The 21699-nt window shown below is 47.9% G+C and overlaps 1 protein-coding gene across 18 annotated transcripts in view; it reads right to left on the bottom strand.

The window, feature by feature from the left end:
• The window catches only part of INPP4A (inositol polyphosphate-4-phosphatase type I A), a 152454-nt gene that overhangs the window by 47154 nt on the left and 83601 nt on the right, over window positions 1-21699 (bottom strand). For 6 of the 18 annotated variants that reach the window (XM_040453980.1, XM_040453971.1, XM_040453967.1 and 3 more), the window contains 13 exons: window positions 19754-19872; window positions 17358-17474; window positions 16989-17068; window positions 15286-15397; window positions 14391-14481; window positions 13764-13911; window positions 10799-10929; window positions 8842-8946; window positions 8205-8313; window positions 5904-5921; window positions 3054-3237; window positions 1574-1792; window positions 254-509 (listed from right to left, as the gene is read on the bottom strand). In XM_040453980.1, coding sequence (XP_040309914.1) covers window positions 254-509; window positions 1574-1792; window positions 3054-3237; window positions 5904-5921; window positions 8205-8313; window positions 8842-8946; window positions 10799-10929; window positions 13764-13911; window positions 14391-14481; window positions 15286-15397; window positions 16989-17068; window positions 17358-17474; window positions 19754-19872 — 1689 coding nt within the window. The remainder of the gene's footprint in view (window positions 1-253; window positions 510-1573; window positions 1793-3053; window positions 3238-5903; window positions 5922-8204; window positions 8314-8841; window positions 8947-10798; window positions 10930-13763; window positions 13912-14390; window positions 14482-15285; window positions 15398-16988; window positions 17069-17357; window positions 17475-19753; window positions 19873-21699) is intronic. The other 12 variants (XM_040453979.1, XM_040453974.1, XM_040453977.1 and 9 more) reach the window with 5 other exon arrangements.

Below are 21699 nucleotides of genomic sequence, written 5' to 3'. Positions count from 1 at the left end.
GGCAATGAGACCCAAGAGGGCCTTCTGATTCTGCCTTAGCCAGACATGCAAATTCACACGTGGGCTCCAGGGGCGTGGACTACAGGAGCCTCTGCCCTCACTGCCCGCTGCTCCACACACTGACCTCTGGCTCTGCCTGACAGCCCTCCCTGCAGTCTGTGTGGGGGAAGAGGTCATGGAGTCAGACAGACAGACAGACATATGCAGCGTGAGGTGGAGGCAGCGTGAATGGGAAGCGTGGATGCATACGCACGTGTGGTCAGGCGAGGATGGCATGCAGCAGAGGAGATGGTGGAGGGGCATGGCGAGGAGGGGACATCATAGAAGGGGTCTTCCGGTTTGATCCAGTAGGCGTGGCTGTGCCGGTTACCTTTCTTGCTGGTACAGCTGCCTGCGCAAGGGAAGACATCCTCACAGCCCTCGCCATGCAGGCGCTCCTTCTGCAGCAGCTTGTCCACCCGCTGAATGATGCACTCCAGGCTCTTGTCTACGTTCAGCCACACTTTCTCCTTCCAAACCAAAAGGGCCCATTTGGGTCAGCTCTCCCAGTGGGAAAAACAGAACAGAGCACAATCTACCCACCCCCACCCCTGGTGCCCCCACACACTGATTCCTCTGCCCTGGGCCACTAGGATCATTAAAATATCACGAATTTAGAACATCAAGATTAATTCAAAGTTCTCCATTACCGTTGCATTTGCTTTTCAAAACACAAATGCACTGCGCTCATTGTTTTTAAAGCTGGGGACACGTTTGCTAATAACTGTCACGGAGGCCAGCTAGGACTTCCCAGTGCCTTCCAGAGCTGGCAGAAAGGCCACAGGGCCCAGGGAGCCAGTGCGTCCGCTCCTCTTTGCACCACACACCTCCTACAACCATCAAACACACGAGACTGAGGGAAGGTAATGGAAACTGCTGATCACTTCATACGGGGGAAGTGGGAAAGCAGTGAGGCAGGGCTAGGAGTGGTTTGCAGAAACCCACGCAGAATACAGGACGCCAGGGCAGGGCTGGAGGAGCACTTTGCTGCTGACGAGTAACTCAGTGCCTCGCAGAACACTGCCTCCAAGCAATAGTCCCAACAAAAGGCAAAAACGACCTGTGTGATGTGTTGCTCCCACAGGAAAGACAGATGCTGCTCTCAGGGCCACTCCGTCAGGAAGCAGAATGCTCTGCATGCAATGTCCGGGTGCATCTCCAGACTCCTCACTATCCCCCCAAATACAAACGGCCCTAGGAGGGCTGGCTGCAAGCAGAGCTTTGAGGAAGCAGGAGGCCTGGTGAGGGGAGAGGCCTCCAGCAGGGCAAGGGCTCCACAGAGAACACTGCCCCCTTTACAACCAGGTCTGACACCAGTCGGGCCTGCAGGAGCCCTGCCCCTCAGATGGACACAAGGTGTGAAAATGCCATCTCCTTCGGTAAATCAGGCAGCCCTCCAGAAAAGAGGTGTGGAGCACGTCTATGAAGCAGCTGACATGTTAGGCACTTCCGGGTGGGGAGGAGCAGGCAAGAGGCTCTGAGTTCTTCAACCCAAGCTCAGTAGCAGAATAAGGGCCACGAGCAGCAGACTCACCCACTCCTCCTCATGCCAGTCCACTTGCAGAGAAGACCGGCTATTCCTCCCCGTCCACCTGGCCATGAGGGTGTCCTGGTCATTCCTAAGCATCACCTGCTCCTCCTCACTCGACGTGGGGGAGGCCTTGGAGGCAATGTAGTCGGGTCGCGCTGCGTTCAGCCCGTGGATGGAGTTGGCCAGCAGCTTGCAGTCGCACACGGTGACCAGCTGCCGGGTCTGCAGCACACACAAACCAAAGCTGCTGAGCCCCCAGGTGAGGGGCTGCAAGGCTGGTCCTCTCTAAGGGCTCAGAACTGTCCTGAGACCCAGCTGCGTACCCTTCTCCATAGCGCAAGAGCCCTCAGGACGGCTGAGTTTAAAGGCTGCCACGTGAGCAGTTTAAAGGTTCCCACAAGAAGTCTGGAGGACACAGAGAGAATGGACAGAGGTCGAGGAACCTCTGACTTTCTTCGATCCCTGCCTGCCTCTGAGCCTGACAGGACTCCAGGAAGGGCCTGAAGAGAGCCCCGGTTCCTTGTCTTCACCAACTCCCTGAGCTGTCCACTCTAGTTATAGGGGACAGGCCTGACATTGGTTCGATGACTGAAGTCTTATCTTTTCTGCATCTAATCCTTGAAGCCCTGGGCTCTGAGCAGTGGGGCTCTCAGCACAGCACTGTGGTTCTGGGGAATTCTGTATGCAGGAGTTAGTTCTGTGGCTCATAATTTTCCTTCTGATAACATCATCTTTCTTTTCTAAGTGGGTCTAATTCCCAGCTCTCAATCTTTTTGCTAAGTGAACACATGTGAAGGATATAGCACATTCTGATCAGGAACAGCATCTCACCCCACCAAAGTGGGTGTGAGTGGGGAAGTGTGATCAGAATCTATGTGTGCGTGTGTGTGTGTGTGTGTGTGTGTGTGTGTGTGTTGAGAGACTGAGTAATTTGAAAAAGCATCATCATCATTAGATCTGGTGTATCTAACCCCCCAGTTTAAACCAATATTTATATATTTTTAATCAGGATCAAATTTTGGTTAATTAGAAAACAGCTTACTGTTTATATTTAGGCCAATGAAGTTGTATTTTCCTTATTGTATGTTTGTGTAATAATTCAGCTTCTTTTTTCAAATTCCAAGTCAATAAAAATGTGGCAAAAAACATACTGAGTAGGCAGTTGCTAAGAAAGCTGTGGAACTATGCCAGATTCAACAATGAACCCCATGGATTTGAGGGGAGACATATCTGCATGAAGTAGCAGCTAGAAGTCACATGCTCTGGGATCTGTCCTTGGCCTGCCCCAACCAGTTCTGTGGCCACAGGCAAATCACCTAACCTCCCAGGGCCTTTGGGGGAACCAAACCTGAAACTAGATCTTCAAGGTCATCCCAATGTCACCCTTTCTGTGGACACCTCCAAGCACACATGGGGTGTCCCAAGTGTTTCTAGAAACCCAAGGGAGCCCCCATCCCACATGCAGCAGGGTAGTCCCTCCTACCTTGTCTGCTAGAATGGCGAGGGTTCTTTCAAGACCTGTGGCAGACCTGTCCTTGGCTGCCCTGGAGAGCCGCTCTGCATAATAACTCACTTGGGTTTTCAGGGTATTGATCTGGGCAATGATCTCCTTGGCTCTGATGATGTCCTGTGGTATGTAGATTATGGACTGGCAGCTGGATGGTGTACTGTAAAGGATAAAAACAGATTCTAAGGGCTTTCCTCAAATGTATGAAGATGGCAGCAGCATCCCAACCCTAGCCCACAACCAACACAAAGTTAAGTGTTCTGATTCTCAGGGATGTTCTCCTAGGCTAGTCTACCTGTTGACAGGCAAAAGCAGTCTACGGCCATACCACCCTGAACGCGCCCGATCTCGTCTGATCTCAGAAGCTAAGCAGGGTCGGGCCTGGTTAGTACTTGGATGGGAGACAGGCAAAAGCACATCTCAAGAGATTTCTTCTGTCCATATGGTAGAAGCCTTAAAATATTAAAACAATGAAGTCTTTTATCTCCATTTGTACATGTCTATATTCTTATGTAAGTGTGCACACAGATACTGAGCCCAGTAATTACCCAAATACTAATAATCTTTCACCTAAGAACCTCACCTGTCAAGTTCTCAGCAGTACAGAAATGGAGACACGGGATCTGCTAATCCCAGAGGGGTCAGTTTACCACAGTGAAGGGAGATTGCCATGGGTGCTGGACTTTCCACAAGAAACCTATTTCTCCATTTGGCCAATCTTCAAACTTTCTGTGCACACCCACATAGTTCTCCTCCCTCACACCTCTGACCACAGCAAACTGGACTTCCTTCTCCAGTGCTTCTCTACTTGGAAAAACAATGTCCCATCGGATGAAGAGGAGGTACAGAACGTGCCAGGCCAGAGGCCAGGCCTGGGCACCTCAACAGCTTTGAAAACCTGGCTCTTCCTCCTTCCCTACCTTCTCACCATCAAGCAGTGTGTGATCTTAGGATCGATGTCAAGGCTACAGCCCAGCCCCTGCGCAGCACAGACATAGGCCTCCGGAGAACTGACTCTACATCCTGGCTGTGTGGGGCCTGGCTAACGTGTCTGGCCATTCTAGTATATGTGCTGCCGAAGCGAGCACCATGTTTGGCCATTCAAGATGGAGGTGATAGATGGCAAGTCTCTCAGTGAAGATCCGACACCATCTTAATATTACACATTTATTTTTCAGACCATCTGAGAAAGCCAAAGAAAGCAGAGAGTGGTAAAGCACCGATGTCCTCATTGTCTCTTGCAATCTGAAGTTGTGAGCTCTAGTCCCCATCCTTATCAGCCCTGACTGGTTCCCTCAAAGGGCTGTCCTTTGGGTTTTGGGGAAGAGAGTGAAGGTGGAGGAGCACAACCTCCATAGCTCCCCCTGGAGATGAGGGCTGCAGATCCTCCTCTGCCAGGCCCTTTCCAGGGTAACCCGAAGGCAGGTCACCAAGAAACTTCCCTTGACAGACTATGGTGTAAACATGCAAAACCCAAAAACCAAAGCACCCCAGAAAGAAACAACACCCCAAGCCCACACACCACAGTAAAACACAATGGATTTGCCAGAAGCCCATGCAGCAGACCGCAACCAAGCCCACGTGATCTGAGAAGTCATTTCACAGCACGATGTGCACATGACTACTTTCCAATCTGCAATCACTCTTCCAAATGAATAGCTGCCATTTCAGACAATTTAGTCTTAAAAATACAATCTCAAATAGAATTTTTAAAAATCTGTTTTTCCCTGGCCCCAATATTTCGAGCACACATGCAATGTGTGCTTCATGTAGATACACACGTGTGTATGTAGATGGTCGTGTACACTTCAACCAATACATACCATCCCCCCAAGTCAGAAGGAAAGCACCACCCCCTACTCACCTTGTGTTCTCACAGGCCACGTTCTAATAACAGTAATCCAGGACTTACACACAGGAAGCATATGGCGGGGGTGTGGAAGAGTAAATTTCAAAGAGCTGCCGCTCAGTGATGATCGTGAATATACAGTCACCTAGTCCTAAAAGTGGGGAAAGCTGCAGAGGCCTCAGTATGGGTGGGAGGTTCCTCAGCACCTGCTGTCCCCACCAGAGCCCTGACATCTCAGGCAGGGCCCAGCCATGGCCCCTGAGCCTCACCAGCTCTGAGATGGCAGCAGCTCCAAAGGGCTGCAGGGGCTTCTGGGGCCTGTCACCAAGTGAAGGGCACTGCACAGGCCTGGCTGTAGCCTGAGCCAGCACGTCGGGCGTGACCGCGGAGGGCCTGGGGGAGCGGTGGAGACCCCAGGCAGCAGACAGTGATTTCCGGCTGCCATCTAATTCTTTGGTAGAAAAAGTCACTTGGTTATATTAACTCTTGGTTTGCCCTCAGGGGGAAAATTGACCCAAGGAACACTGTTTTAAAAATCTGCATAAATTATTATTATGAAAACGTAAGCTGGCTTCGTTCCCGCAAGAGGCGATGGGAAAGGGAAACCTGAAGCCCTAAGACTCTTGTAAAAGAAGCCAGAAAGGGATTCCCAGCCACACCAATGGGTTGACTTGAAATTCCAGCACCCAGGACTTGCCTGGCCTGGGAGGAACAGGACTGGTTCTTCTCTCGGAGCGGAGCGCACACAGCAATCAACTGCTGCCAGATTTTAAAGGTAAAATGGTGGACTGGAGACAGGCTATTCATTATCAAAGAACATTGCAGTTGGAAGGGAGAATTCTGTCTACAAGGCTCTAACTAGGGGCCCCCGGTGGCACCGAGGGGTGAAGCACCTCACAGAGGAGGGGACAGCACAGGCTTTCTCTACATGAGAGCAAGACCCAAACAGACACTCTCTCCACAGACAGAAAACTCACCAACACTCCTCAAAACTGCTAAAGAAAAGAACCAAAACGAAATATTAGGAGTTAGCAAACACTAAATGCGAAACAAAAAATTAAAAAGCCAAGTTATCTTTTGTCAAAATTCTTCAAGTTAGGTGTCGAGGCCCCCACTGCAGGGACAATAAAACTCATGAGCCCAATGTGCTCAGTCATCAGAGCAACATCAGTGCCATTGCACAAGCCCCAGGGAGACATTTCACCTGTGGGCAAGTTATGTCTGCATTTAAAGGAAAGTTCAAATAATGAAAATCATTTCTGCAAGCAGTTTTATAATGGGAATAGGAAATTAAATGAAAATTTATATTATTTATGTGAAAAATACTCCAGAGGCATTTTGAAAATAAGTTCTAAAGTTAACATACAGAGTAATCAGGTATTAACATCCTGACCTTTCTGGGACAGGGACAGCCAGTGGTGAGCCCTCCTGATGGGCTTTCCCCCCTAGGGCCTGTAGCACCCTCAAATCTCCTACTCTAATCCCCACACAGCCACATGCAATGGAGTGACAGACACGCAATTTCTTGGCAGGCTGTGCAGAGCTGCAGTGGGCCCAGGAAGCTTCCTCTTCATCCTAATTCCCAGAGAACCCTGGAGTCAGTGACTCCTCAGGAGGGTCTGGTTACATGGCTTGTCTGGGCAAGGAAGAGCCCTTGTGGAATCAATCAAGGTCAAGCAGACTGTCTGGGGGCTTCCCAAGAATGTTGCCTTGCCCTTAAGGCTGAAATTCCTCTTCCTAACCCCTGGCCCTTTCTTGTTCTTCCTGCATCCGGCTCCGGGGCTCCCTTGGTTTTGGGGTAACCTGTGCACACATCCCAGTGATGATTTCTCATGGTGTGCTCTCTTCCACCTGCCTGCTTATCCTCCAGCCTCACCCCATGGGTAGAGAAACTCCTACCTGCATCCCTGATCCCCTTAGCCCACTGACCGGCTACTGCACCTGACCTTTCACCCCCTCCTTGACCCAGTCTGCGGTCAGTTTTCTCAATCTGTGTCCTGACTCCTGGCCACGGAAGCACAGAGCCCCCGACTTCCCCAGCAGGTGCTAATGCTCTCCACCTGGAAGCCTTGTTGATTCTCTTGATGCCCCTGGGCCTTTGCTTCAACTTCCTTCCAGCTGTTCCATTCTCCATTGATAAGTCTGACACTTTCAACTCCACATTCTCCAGAGGCTGATCCACGGTATCTGCAGCTTGTTCCTTCATTCCTCAAAGATCTCTCTGCATCTCACTTTCTTCTCTAGTCCCTTCCACGACTACGTGCCTGGTCTGGCCTTTGCATCTCCAGATGCATTCACTTTCATCTTCCCTATCAGCCTGAACACATGATCAAGTAATAACCCTTCTCCCCAAGGGGACACCTTTGTGCTACTTCCTTTACTTCATGGTCCCTGGATCTTACAGGATCATTTACACTCTTGCCCCTACCTCTTACACTCTCATCCCTCACCTACATAAATCCTGATGGGTGACATTTTGGAAGAGTACCAACACTTCCCACATATCCAACACAACAGCTGGGATTTATGGCTGTCTCCACATCACCCATGCTCCAGGCATGGCACTGCTTGCTCCAAATGGTGGAGTTGACTTGTCTGCTCCCAGGCAAGGCAGGGAGCTCCTCAGGGCCAGGGCTACATCTGTCAGCCCCACAACCCTGGTCACCAGCGTGTGGCCCCGCACTGCGCAGGCTGCCAACGAGGTCAGCCCTCACCCTCAGCTCCTCTCCTCAAAACACCATGCCTCAGCCACGCCTCACTGCATCCTCCACAACACCTTCCCCCACCTGCCTACCTGGCAATTTCCTGCTTGGACTGCAGCTGTGTGCAGCTCCCACCCCCACCCCCTCTAGCCTTCTTAAAACGGGGAATGTTTACCACTGCAGTCCTTTTAGGAAAGGAAACGATCTCTTGCAGGCTTCACACTTTGTGGCATTCGATACACACCACACACCTGGTGTGACTGACTAGGGGCTTTAAGGGACGGCTGAGCCAGCGGAGAGCCCACAAAGGGTAGCCACCTTCCAGGGGGATTTCAATTTGCTGTTCACTTGCGGGGTCAGGATTAGTGAATCAGGTGCCCTCATCACCACCCAGCTCAGCCACACACACAGAGTAGCACAGTGGCAACGAGGCAGCTCCTCCCGCCACACAAAAGCACAGTGGATGGCTGGATTTTTGCAGTCATATTTTGATTCTTTTTTTTTTTTTTTTTTTTTTTTAGCCTAGGAAGCACCAGACAGCCATACAAGGACCACAGACACCCTCCATATACTTACTGCTTCTTGGTCTCTTCAAATTTGTGCAGCTTTTTGCGGAGACCTCCTGACTTAAAACCTTGGCAGTGTGCTGCTGGCGCTCCGATGGTGACGATGTCATAGTTCTGATCTGAATGACAGAAAGCTCTCCTCCATTACTCTGGGCTCAGGCCTGTGGACAAGCCAGCTACAGGGATATGCACGCAGCTCAGGGACCCTGCCCCTCCGGCCCATTTCCAAGCAGCCTGTTCCCTCAGTCCCATAGCTTGGATTGTCGGCGGGGCCCCTAGAGCCCAGCACCATCATCTCAGCAGAGGTTCCTACATGTCTTGAGATGGGGCCATAAAGGGCCGGAGGCAGCCACCAGCAACACTCACCTTGTAACCCTCCTTGGGAAGGGTAACTGACAGGCGACTTTCTGCCACAGAAACACAAAGGGAAGCTGGAAGGAGGACAGACGAGGGGGCAGGAACAAATGGAGGGAAAAGACAAGGGCACAAAGACCTTACAAAGGTCCTGTAACATGTCTCTTATCTCACTTGCCGGGCAGAAGAACATACAGGGAAGGCTGGACATATGCAGGGCAACTCGGGGGCCAGGTGCACAGGGAGAAAGGAAGTGAGGTGTGATTCAGCGAGAGGAACAGAAAAATAGTTACCTGACCCCCCATCGTCTTGAACTCTCATCCTCTGTATGTGCAAGTTTGTAGGAACAAATTCTAACTTTTTATCTGCTTTCAAACTGCTTGCTTTAAACGAGGGACCTAAAGAAACGGAATATGAGAAAACAAGGACCATTGACATGTACCCTGCACTCAGGAATGGCAAGTAGAACAGAGATATTCTGAGGAAGTCGCTACGAGTAAGCATGAACACACTGGCAGTGGCCTAGGAAATTCTGAATTACCCATGAGCACATTTCATTTCCAGATGGCGGGTGGGTGAAACACTGGAGGGAGGGAGGCTCGCTGGCCAGAAGACTGGCTCCAGGCACTCAGGTGGAGAGCAGAGCGGGGCAGAAGCAGCTTCAGAAAGCTACGGTTACTGGTGCCCTGCCTTCCCATGACTCAGCTCTCAAGTGAAAGGTCCGCCACAAAGACTGATTTTGTGCAACACGATGTCAGCACTGCTATAAAAAGCAAATGGGTCCATGCTAGGGACTGCCTGTTCCAACTTTAGAGACTGCCATCATGCAAGAGCTGAGAAATTGGTTCGACTAGAGCAACACATCTCAATTCTGCAACGGGGTGAAAAGGTCTGCTCATCACCTCAGATCTATCAAGATGAACAGATGCCGCACAGCATGGATAGCGACCCTCTGAAACACAAACCTAAATGTGTTCCCTTGTTTACACAAAGGGTGGGGGGGGGGGGGGGGGGCGCAGTTAAGGTGGATGATGTTTTGTAACTACCATCTACGATCTTGTTTCTCTGATCAGAATCCAACACTAATTAAGAACTACATGCCTAGAAAAGAAAGGGATTATAAATTAACCGACAATCAGAAGAACAGAAGAAATAGACCTTTTCTCTAGTGATAAAAGGTGAATTTTGCCAGGATACAAAATGCAGACCAGCCGATGTCTGCTTTGCATTTTGCCCTAGGAGACTGTCCTCCAGGACCTGATACTCACAGTGGCCCAGAAATCAGCAGTAGTGGCATCCTGAGAGCCTGTTAGAAATGCAGAATCCTAGATCTGCACTGCAGCAAGATCCTCAAGGACCAGGATGCACACTGACATTGAGATTCTCTGCTCTGGAAACTCAAGCTCATGTGGGTTTCCTGCTTTCTCAGGTAACAGGTACCTGGCATGGATAGGTGCCTAAGTTCCTTCAGTCATATGCTGCCAATATACTTAGACCTGCCCTTCAGATTCAAACCAAACCCGGGACACCATCATCTTGTCCTCATGCCTGTATCTGGCTTCTTCTCACAGCCAAGTTCATGGACAAGTTCCTATGTTCTGTGTCAAAACCACAGTAAAGACTCAAGATCTTCTTTTAACCCCAAAATTCCCTTATGTAATGGGGGAGAAGGAAAGAATGTGAAGATAGAGAATAAAGAAAACCCAAAAAATTCATTCTGTTTTTGAATAAAAAGGGAATTAGTTAAGAATAGTTTTCTAAATCTACCCTTAAGAGTGTTTTGAAAATCAAATAGCATCTTTCAAGAAGAAAGGTTCCTGTACTTCACTCTTTTTTGAGTCTTAAAATGGAGAGCTCCACTTAGACAATTCAGACGTTCAATGCAAGGACTGTTAAATATTTAAAGTGGGAGGTCTAGGAAACCACTCTGTCTGAAAGTAAATGGTTTATGTCTTTTGGGCATTTCCCTTGGGCATTTTAGACAAAGATGAAAAAATACCTTGAACCAACAGCCTGTGATTTCATCTCTCTTAAATTTCATCCTACGTTAGTTGGCAGATGACACCAGAGAAGGAATTTTCAATGCATTTCACATACTTGTCTTAATTAAGATCTGAGAAATCCATATTCTAAGGAGTTCACACCTACATGAGAATCTATTTTTAAAAACCCATTAGGAGTGTCTGTCAGTGACAGTACTGGAGCCAGGTTCTGGTTTGCTAGCTGGGAAAGGGGAGACCCAGCACCCACCTTTGTACTGATGGAGGTCAGTGAGGTTCTCCTGGTACGTGAGGATAATGGTCTGGTACTGAGTGACAATCTGGCGCCGGAGGCTCTCCCAGCAAGGGGACAGATCCCCCAACTCCTCCAGTTCACACACTCTGCAAGACACACATACATCAGGCCGTGCAGCCGGCTCACTTCTCTGCGAGGTGCACAGGAGTCCTAACCAAGCAGGAGAACAAAATGGACATGGACGTATCGCCGATGCCAGGGAAGGCCTCGCACAATGGCTACACCACAGGTCTACAGAGCAAGCAGTGGGGCAGCATGACAGAGCGCTCTAAGAGGAATGGCCGTGTGAAGGGCAGGCCACTCACCATGTGGAAAAACACCCAGAGAAGCTTTTCACAGAAACTCTGTCAAATGTCCGGGGAAAACCAAGTGGAGGAGAGGGGCTTTAGGGGAGCGGTTCCTTGCTGGTACCCACATAGGCCATGCGGGTGAAGGCCTGGATTGCAGCCCATGTGAGTCTGGGCAGCACAGAAGGACGTGGGACCGTCCTGGAAGACGAGAGGAGTGGAGGCCTGTAAGCGACTGCATGAGGCCATCTCACTCACCTGTCTCCCCCAGGAGCTGCTGAGACAGCTTCTCACTGCCCCCACGTTCTGGGGAGGCCTGGGCCTTCCTGCCCCGCCCCTAAGAACATTGCAGCGAAACATAAAGCTGCCGAGCAGCAGTGTACAGCTGGACGGCACCAGGTGGCCATGCTCTGCCGCACTTACCCAGCCCCCACTATTTCAGTGCCGTCCCTCAGGGTAAGGGGCCAGGGCCACGGGGAGCTAGCAACTTTGGCTGTGCCTCCTTTGGCTGTCTATGGGAGTAATGAGTTGTTTAAATCTAAAAGTTACATGAGGGCAGGAAAGGGAGAAGAGGAGAAGAAAAAAGAGGATCTGTCACCTCCAGAAAAATTAAAAGCTGTATAAAAACTGAAATATAAATGTCTTAGCTCAGCAGTAAAATAACAGCTACATAATCAGAATAATGAAAACACAAGATGGATTTTAAAAAAAGAAAAAAGGATAACCATATTAGGAAGCTGGGTAATGGGAAACTACAAAAGACCTAAAATCTTTATCACAGGGAATGAGTAGCTAATCCCTGAAACTGGTTAGTTAAGAGAATACTATATTTAGAAACATAGTGGTAAACAATGGCTAAAAGTGGATGTTTCTGGGAAGTAGATCAGAGAGGAGAAGGCCTCAAGACTTATGTTGTTGGCACTATTATGCTGTTTTGGCACTATTTGTTTTTTCATACTATGCATGTTTTCCTTTGGGGGGGATTAAAAAAAGCTAATTCTGTGTAATCTACTAAATTCTCTGAAGGTAAATAGAGAGTTGTACCATTTTATTATTATTAAATTAGCAACATCAAAGTAAAAGAACACCAAAGTGGGCAAGGCTGTGGTGAGGCCTCCGTCCCTGCTCACTGCTGGCCAGCTCGCCCACCAGCTGTGGGTCTGCTCACGAGCACATGAGCCCCGTCTGCCGCAGCTGCTGCTGGGCTCTCTCTGGTGTCTCTACCCATGCGTCACGTGGCTCCTTCTTAGGCTCCGGGCGTCAGCTTAATGTCACGGCTCACAGAGGCTTGCCCAGACCACCCTCCTTCTCACCACCCCTTCTGATTTCTGTACGCAGCTCGTGCAGCCGGGGCTCTGTGCACGGCCCCTGCTTCTCCGGAGGGTCTGTCTCTCACGGTCTGTCTCGCTCCTCAAGAAGCCTCCCATACCAGGCACACCACCAGCCACGTGTGTAAAACGCAACAACGCCCTCAAAACCAAAATGCCTTTGAAATGAATAAATGCTTTCAAGTTATAGTCTGAGGGGCGCCTGGGTGGCTCAGTTGGTTAAGCATCCAACTTTCAGCTCAGGTCATAATCTCATGGTTCGTGAGTTCAAGCCACACATGGGGCTGTCTGCTGTCAATGCAGGGCCCACTTTGGAGCCCCTGTTCACTAGCTCCCCCCCCAAAAAAATAAACATTAAAAAACAATATATATATATGTATATATATGTGTGTGTGTATATATATCTTATACACATCTTGTGTGTGTGTGTATACACACACACACACAAGATACAGTCTGAATAATGGGAATTTGTGCCATAGTTAAAAATTATAGCACAAAAACCAAAGATCTATGCAAAAGCAGATGGGAGCTAGGAAAAACTGAACAAATATGGAAAAGGTGAAAGGAAAAATGTTAAAATTAAAATAACTAAAATAGTACATGCAGAGAGATAAAGCAGCTTATTGCATTATTCTTGTCATTTTCCTGAGGTTGATTTCTTTTTCAAGATAAAAAAATTTTTAAAAATAGCTGTATTAAAACAGTGAGATTCTGACTGCATTGTTTCCTTTCATGCTCTGTCATATTGTGTTCACAATTAACATCATTTTATGATGAGCAGAAATGACATCTGAGGAAGACAGGAGACACAATCTGTGGTGCTGAATCACCTCTCTGGCTTCTCCCTGTCTTGGGACCATTGGAATATGCCCTGGGCTGAGATATACGGAGGAGCAGAGGGCCCCAGTGGGCTGTACTTAGGCTTCTGTAGCCTGTATCATTGTGGCCCTACCCTAGGAAACCGCTGACCCAGGCAGCCAGGACCAGAGAACTATCAGCCAGTCCTAACTCTCTGCAGGCCAACTGAGGGGAAAGGAGAAGGGAAGGGAAGGGAGCAGGTACTGAGTGCTGGGCACACATCTGGTGCTTCTGGCACGTTGGCTTGCACAGGAACTCCAAGATACAGGTGAGCAAACGCAGGCTCTGGCAAGCCCAGGCCACAGAGCAGGCAAGTGGTGGAGGCTGGGTCTGCAGTCTGGTCTCTCTGCTGCCAGTGCTCTACCCACCACATCTAACTTTCCAGAAAGGAAGGGGCATACGACATGGGCATGACGGGCGGCTGGTCTCTCCACATGGCCTCACCTGGCTGCATCTTCTTCCAGCAGGAGCTTCACGAACTGCCGGGGCACGTGCAGGGAGAGCACGCTCTCTGCCATCTGCTCCAGGATCCGCAGGTGGTTGCCGTCGGTGGTGGGGAACCGGTACATGCGGCAAATGGCGCCGCCGAACACTGAGGTGAGGTGGCAGGGGAGACCGAGGCTGTGTGTGAGCTGGCTGCAGGCCTGTCGCATGGGCCCTCCTCCCCAGGCCCTCAGCAGGGCTTCTTACTGCTCATCTCAAGGGAACGAAAATATTTAAACCAAAACCCTCCAGGGGACAGCCTGCGTGCTCCTCCCCTGCGACATGCAATCTTCTTGTCCCAGGATGTGTAACTAATTCTAAAGTGCAGGAGCTGGGGTGGGGAGGTTTTCAGTCACAAAACCCAAGGCAAAATGAGAAAGAGTGAAATGAAGGAGGAACCCTCGCCCCCTCCCCACCTTGCTTGGAGTATTACTAATTCCATATGCTGGTAAAAGGCACGGCCTTTTGAAAACGCGGCACAGGATGCCTGGCCGTGATAACCAGAGCAGGTGGGGAGGAAAGGGTGACCGCGGGCCTAAGAGGACACTCACAAGAGTGGCAAGAGTACCAACGGAGGAAGCTGTTTACCCGATTTCAGTAAAGTGTCTTTTCGCAGCGAAGCATATTTGGATCGGATTCCCAATGCCTCAGTCAAGCTCTCATCAACGGGCAGAACCATCTGAGGATGTGTACAGAAAAGCACAGAGAAGCAGTAAGGCCCAGACAACTCCAGAACACCCAGTAGGAATGTGGCCTAGGTGCATCATATATTACTCTTAAAAAATTAGTCTCCACCATTTACTCTACAATAAACACACTGCCCAAGCCACAAATTAATCCACCTCCCAGTATACTGAACTTAGGCCACGCACACACCATTTTCTAGTGACAAGCTCAGTTCACCTGGTATTGCATTGTTGTGATGTATAGAATGAGAGGGAGGAAACAGATGATGCCCAGGAATGTTATCACAGCCTGATGTTCTGGGCTTATTTGGAGTAATTTTATGGCAATGACCACTTACCAGTGTTTGAACTCTTACTTAGAACTGTAGTCTGAGAGCATGAGAGGGTCTGCGTGAGCAATGATGCATGGGAGACAGGGTGACAGAGAGGGAGGGGAGGAGATGGAGAGAAGGTAGGTGAGAGGGTGCAGAGGTGCACAAGGTGGCTGTGGGGCACGTGTGTGCCTGGGAGGGAAGATAGAACAAAACAGCAAAGGTAATCCCGGTGTCATTCCATACCCCCCACGAGTAGCCCCTCTCCCCTCCTGACTGCAGATTCCCCAGCCAGGCTCCCCCAGCAGAGCCTTGCATACCATGCTCCCTGAGAGGACGCCCTTCTATTTTGAGAAGTGCCTGGGGGTACTTGGCACCTCCTGTCTTGGGGGCTCTGTCTTTCCCTTCCCTGAGGCCAGAGGCAAAGTCGACTTGGACAGGTCCTCTTACTCCTTCTAATGGAGAGGGGCAAGGTGGTGTGCTCACCCTCCCATTGACGGTGTCCAGAGACCGAGTCACAGGAGGCCGCTGGTCCGACTTCTCCTCCATCTGCCAGCCAATCACGGTGATGTTACCCACGCGGTCACTCTCTGCAGATCTGCAATGAGCAATGTGCTCTGGTGAGAGGTGCTGTGCCTGCACTTCATTTTCTGTTTAAATGCAAAACTCAGCCATCCTGGATCATCGAGGGGTGCCAGGATCCGGCCTGCTGGTCAGCCGGCCAGCATTCACTATATACACAGGCTCCGGGGGAGGCAGACAAGGAAACCATGAGAGCACAGAGAAGGGCTGCATCTGAGAGGGGACACAGCACCACAGAGACCTGTGGATGTGCCTGGTAGCTAGTTGGAGGGGAGGTGCCCACCAGCCCCTGAGCTGACCCTGCCCCAGGGAGTGATGAGGACACATCTCAGAACCAGGACTGGAGAGTACTTCCTTCTGGCACTGAACCCCTTCTGCTCCTTCCCACCTATCCTTAAGCTCTGAGTAGACCCAAGACCTCAGATCTAGATCTCAGACCTAGATCTGGACACCAAGTATGCTGAGGTCACCCAAGGTTTCCCAAAGCCTCTGAATCCTGCTATGACATAGTTAATGCCACTCCAGCCCTGGTCAGCTTTGCCCCTAAGACCCCTAAGACCCCTCAGGGTGGCTGCCAGCTGCGTGGGTCCATCTGATTCATCCAGGGAAGCCCCAGGGATACCCAAAGCCTCAGCCTTTTTATTTCAGATGTCTGATTAGCCACGTTCTCAATTTTTCTGTGGTCACATATACCGACAATTTCCTTTGTGACTTTTTCTCATTGTTCTCATGCCTGGAAAAATGTTTCCCCATTCTCTCTGCGCAAGAGTCGTACATAGCTCCTTTTCAAAAGGATGAGGTCCTTCTCTTTCATTTAACTCTAATATAATTAGAATTAGTTCTATCACAGGATGTACCTGAATATTTTTCTCTAGCAGCCCTTTGCCCCACAGTACCCTTTGCATTTTCTCTTAAGACTCGCCCTTTATCCTGAGTCAGGTTCCCTAGGCACACTGAGGACTGCAGCCCAATGCCTGCCACGTGGTCGTCACCACAGCTTCAGAATTGTGTGCTATCCAGCAGGTAATTAACCATCGCCAAATTCCTTTTGCAATTTCGGACTATTTTCCAAAATTCTACATTATTTTGAAAAAGAGAACACCATTTTAGGGTTTGGGTGAGAACTGTCCCCAAAATGAATTTAGAAACGGCTGACATCTTGACCTCTTTCATCCTCCTTCCAGAGATACAGTACGGGTTCCCTTCCTGCTTTCCTTCCATAAATATTTATGGAGTGCCAGGACCTGTTCTAGGTGGTTAGGATTCAGCCATGAAGCAAGACAGACAAAAACCCTGCTATCTAGCAGATCATATTCTATTGGGGAGAGAAGAGATAACAGACAAAAATATGTATGTATCTAGACTTCCTTCAGGTCTGCTGGGCACATATTCCCTTTAGGTACAATTGGGCTCATATTTCCTATGGACACCAAGCATTGCCATTCCCTGACAGGCCCACTTCAGTGAACAAACCACCTCCTCACTTAGGTCAGCCTTTGGGACAGGGCTGGGCACTCTTTCCATACAGGAAATGGGGCCTTTCCCCACATCTGTGCCTGGACATCATAATTTCAGATTATTTCAAGGGAATAAAATTAAACACCAACCTTAATGTTAAATGCAACCTATGATGCCTGTCTTGGAGAAGATCTTTGACAATGAATGTTCCAGAGCCCAGTAAATACATCTAAGGAAGAGGGGGGAAAGAAGGCATTAGTACGCTTTCTTTGTCTCTGGTCCAAATAACAGGTCTCAGAGGAGTCCAGCTGGCTGGTTCCCATAACACATCTGACCCTCATCTCAGGAGCCCAACAGAGATGCTCAGGAAGAAATTCCTAAAGACAAATATATTTGGACATCAGTTAATTTGTGACCAAAGTAATAATGTTAATCTGTGTTTAGCTCTCACTCAAATGGTTACAGAACTTAAAAAAAAGGGGAAGAAAAATCTCATGAACCACAACGTGTTACTTAACTGTTCCCTGAGATCTATCTTTGACATCATACACGGAGAGTTTGATTTGTGTCATCTGATTGATAAGGGAGTCTTGAAAGAAGGCAATACTGCTTAGAAATATAGGATTGTTGGTTCCCTGGAATAGAAAAGAGAATAATCAGAATACAGAGTTTGATTTTTAAAATTCAATGGTTTTGAAACACACCCAAATTTTCAGAACAAGACACTAATGTTCTTACCAACTTGGATCAACACAAACACTAATGGCGGCTTAAATGGATGCATACAAACCAACCAAAATGCTGCTTTCCAAAAAGACAAAGTTGTCTGACACACCTCTATAGATCCAGGCACAAGCAGGCTCACCGCCCAAGACATGCCTGAGGGCTCACTCTAAGGGTTTCTCACTCAGTAGAAGGGATTTTCCAAAATTGAAATAAGTTGGATGTACATGTGTATTCTTAGTATTACAACTTCCGATGAGTTATATACTTGGATCTACCACTGTGGGTTGTTCCTTTAAGATGTACAAAGACAGATGAAAATGAATGGCTTGAGTCGTTTCTTATTTCCAGAATCCTGTAGTTGGCATAATTAAGGCCTGACCTTTTGAAGGCTATGCCTTTCAAAGGACTAGCTCTTGGTTTCCAGATCATAGGTAATCATTTGCTGGCAGCTTAGCCCTGCCCCCACCCCCCAAGAGCCCCATATCATATTCTCTTTCCCAGGTAGTGGTTAACTATCTTAGCCAAATGGTTAATGGTTCCTGTTTGTACCTGCTGTGGGTCCCATGCCTCTAGCTGCTCTCCCTCTGCAACTTCAGACCTAGTCTCTAAAAGTCTGCCGGACAACCCCTCCTGGGTGGCCTGCTGGGGCCACAGCCCACCCAATCTCACCCTCCATCTGCCCTTGGTTAAGCCCATCTCTGCCTCTCTTCCCAAGGAGGCCACAAATGTCTGCTTTGGTGCCTGTTTCTCCGTCATTCTCAACCACCCAGAGACAATGAACTGCTCCCACAAACCCACCTTCAGGGCCTATCACAAGCACCCCTTCTTTCCACTCCTTCCCACTGACAGTAAGGCCCTACATACTTCCCCAAATGACTATCAACTAAGGACCTCCCTGAAGCACATCTAGTCAGGTGACTCCCCTCGGAAAAGCCTGCACTGGCCCGCTACAAATGCCTGGCCTGACGTTCAAGGCTTCTCTCCCTTGCACTTCTACTTGGGCCTTTTGCATACACAGAACAGGATAAAATTATTTCCCAAACCACATGACGCTTTCCTATTACTTGCCTTTGCGTAACAACCACAGAACTCTGGCGTGATCTTCAACACATGATCCCCAGGCTGGCAGTATGGGTATCACCTGGAAGCTTGCGAGAAGTGCAGACTCTTGGGCCCCACGCAGATCTCTTAAGTCAGAATTTCACTCAGTGCCACCCAAGGAAGCCTCTCTAATCCGCACAGCTGGATGGGCCCCCACACCCCACGTGTTGACCTCATCTCTCTACTCTACCCCTTCCAACATAACAGTGCAGAGATGGACCATGTTCACTCTGCCTCCCTGCCCAAAGGATGGTACGCTCCTTTAGGACAGGGACTAGGCCTCCGAGGTATTTGTATGATCCACAGCACCTAGCACTGTGCTCCGCATATAGGCAGTGCTTAGCAGATGCCTAGAAAACAAAATTGTTCATTTGAACTTGGAAATAAGTTTCCAAGAGAATGAAAAAGGGTGGTCTATCTGACGTAAAATGGGAGAAGAGGAGAAAATGTAGTTTAAGTTTGTTTGAGACTGCTAGGGAGGGGTTAATTCACATAGATGCTCACATCACAAACAAAATCCTGTACAATCTCATATAACTCCTACCCTTAGTTCTCATAACTTACATAAGGTACAAAATTATCTAAAAGAAGTTTGTAAAATTCCCACGGTGAAAGCATATCATTTACTTTAACGTAAAAAGTAAATACAAAACACACAGTGCAAAAGGACATACCAAAAAAGCCAATAAAAATGGGGGTATGTCCAGTAAGAAGGCTAGTTAATAGTTAACACTCTCCAAACTTTGATTAATGAACACAATTCTTCAAAAGTAGCAGCCAAATGAAAATGACAAGGAAGAATGAGCTCTTACCTCTTAAACGGCAATAACCTTATGGGATCGTTGTTCAAGAACAACCAGCCAATAGCAAATCAATAATTATAAATAACTTGGCAAATATAAATGCCAGTCAGATGAATGTGAAGAAAAATGTCAATGTACTGAAAACCCGTGGGGAAGCAGCAACAATTCACATAAACATAATTGCAGCTACAGGTGTTCAGGTCACTCACAGCCCTCCCATGGGGGCTACAAACACCATGCAAGTCCATCGCAGAGCTCCAGGGGACAGGGCTAGTAGCACCCACCTCAATGATCTCCGTCTGTGCATGTTTTGTCCAGAATGCCTGAGGAGGGGTGGTTACACTCACTGCTACAAAACTATTTGGTTTTCGATCTAGCGATGGAGTGTGCAACTCACTGCAAGCTATAGAATCAAGATCAGAAAGAAAAGAATCCATTAAAATCAGGCTCCAATTAGTTCTCTGTTCCAAACACACCCAAAGAAACCCCCACCCCCCAAAAAAGTAAATGACACTAAAGTGATGAGACACTTACATTGTCAGTTATCACATGAAGGTGATCTTTTAAACTAGAAGCAATCTCTTTGCATGTGCCCACCCCCCCCACCCCCAATCTCTCAGCCCTATGACAGCAAGGCTGTAACTGTCAGTAGAAAGCTGGGCTGAAGGGGGCTTTCTGTGTCCATGGACTAGAACACAAAGCCAACAACCTCACATGGGGTCTGACCCATAATATGTGACCTTAATAACTAACTGAACTGTTAACTAATTGAGCTAAGCAGCCACACAGTCTGTAAAATCAAGACACAGCTACACATGCCTGCATCCTATGACTGGTGGCTAGCCCTGAGCTGTGGTGTCCTACAGGTCTCTGTGTGAATGTATGCTGGAAGTAAATCCAAAATTCTGTGGCAGCATAAACAAAGTTTTGTTATGTTTTGTTTTTATTAAAGAAGTTATTGCTCATTTTATTCTTATAAACCTCATATCAAGTGCAATATTATTATAAATGTTACTTTTTGGAACTAACGGTACCAAATTTATTGTACTAAGCATTTTTAATAGATAAGACTCAGATAATTCTATCACAGAAGGAACCCATAAGAATGATGGTCACATTTCACTGAAATGAACATGCTATCTGTTGTGAAATGCACTCTGAAAGAAAAAAGACCCACTGCCATTAGACTATGCTATGCTATTGATTGTAAGATATTTTCTGATTAAAGAGTAAAACATGAAAAAATATACATCATAGAACTGATGAAATATGTGGCCAATCAAACTTCAAAACTGGTCCAAACAACCACCTTTTTTTGAGGAGTAATAAATGCTTTCCAGACCACTTCAAGTCTTTGGTCAATTTCCAGAGATCTAAAGCAATGGACTGTGGCCATTTTTGCCAGTGTTCTCATTGCCTTTGTGGAGGAGAGGATCTTTGGAGGTCCTTACACTATGCCATTCCTGCCCTCATCATTCCCATTTTCTAAAATGTTCACTGGCGATTTACAATTTAGAAACTGATTTTTGCTTCTGAAAAATAATTCCGGTTCACTAATTATCTACTTGTATCATCTTCTCATATGACTTTATGAATTTTCATCATTTATTGAATATAATAAAATATAAAAAGCTTAGGTTTTTAGTTCAGTTAGTTTTGACAATCATATGCACCCATGCAACCATCACCACAACAAGATAGAGAACTTTCCTACCAATTCTTCCCCTACCTCTGCAACCAATTTCTGATTTCCATCATTTTTGTCTGTCCTTGAATTTCATATAAATGGGATGTATTCGAGATTCATCTATATTGTTGTACGTAATCACTCTTATTTTATTTTATTCTATTTTGTTTTTTATTTTTTTATTATTTTTTATATTAAACAGAATGTATTGTCAAATTGGTTTCCATACAACACCCAGTGCTCATCCCAACAGGTGCCATCCTCAATGCCCATCACCCACCTTCCCCTCTCCCCCACCCCCCATCAACCCTCAGTTTGTTCTTAGCATCCAAGAGTCTCTTATGGTTTGCCTCCCTCCCTCTGTGTAACTTTTTTCCCCCTTCCTCTCCCCCATGGTCTTCTGTTAAGTTTCTCAGGATCCACATAACAGTGAAAACATATGGTATCTGTCTTTCTCTGCCTGACTTATTTCACTTAGCATAATACCCTCCAGTTCCATCCACGTTGCTACAAATGGTCAGATTTCATTCTTTCTCATTGCCA

This window comes from Herpailurus yagouaroundi, unplaced genomic scaffold (assembly GCF_014898765.1).
Source record: "Herpailurus yagouaroundi ecotype Mexico unplaced genomic scaffold, PumYag 210, whole genome shotgun sequence".
Taxonomy (NCBI): Eukaryota; Metazoa; Chordata; class Mammalia; order Carnivora; family Felidae; genus Herpailurus; species Herpailurus yagouaroundi.
The sequence above is the reverse complement of the archived record's forward strand: the minus strand, read 5'-3'. Positions and strand labels throughout refer to the sequence as shown.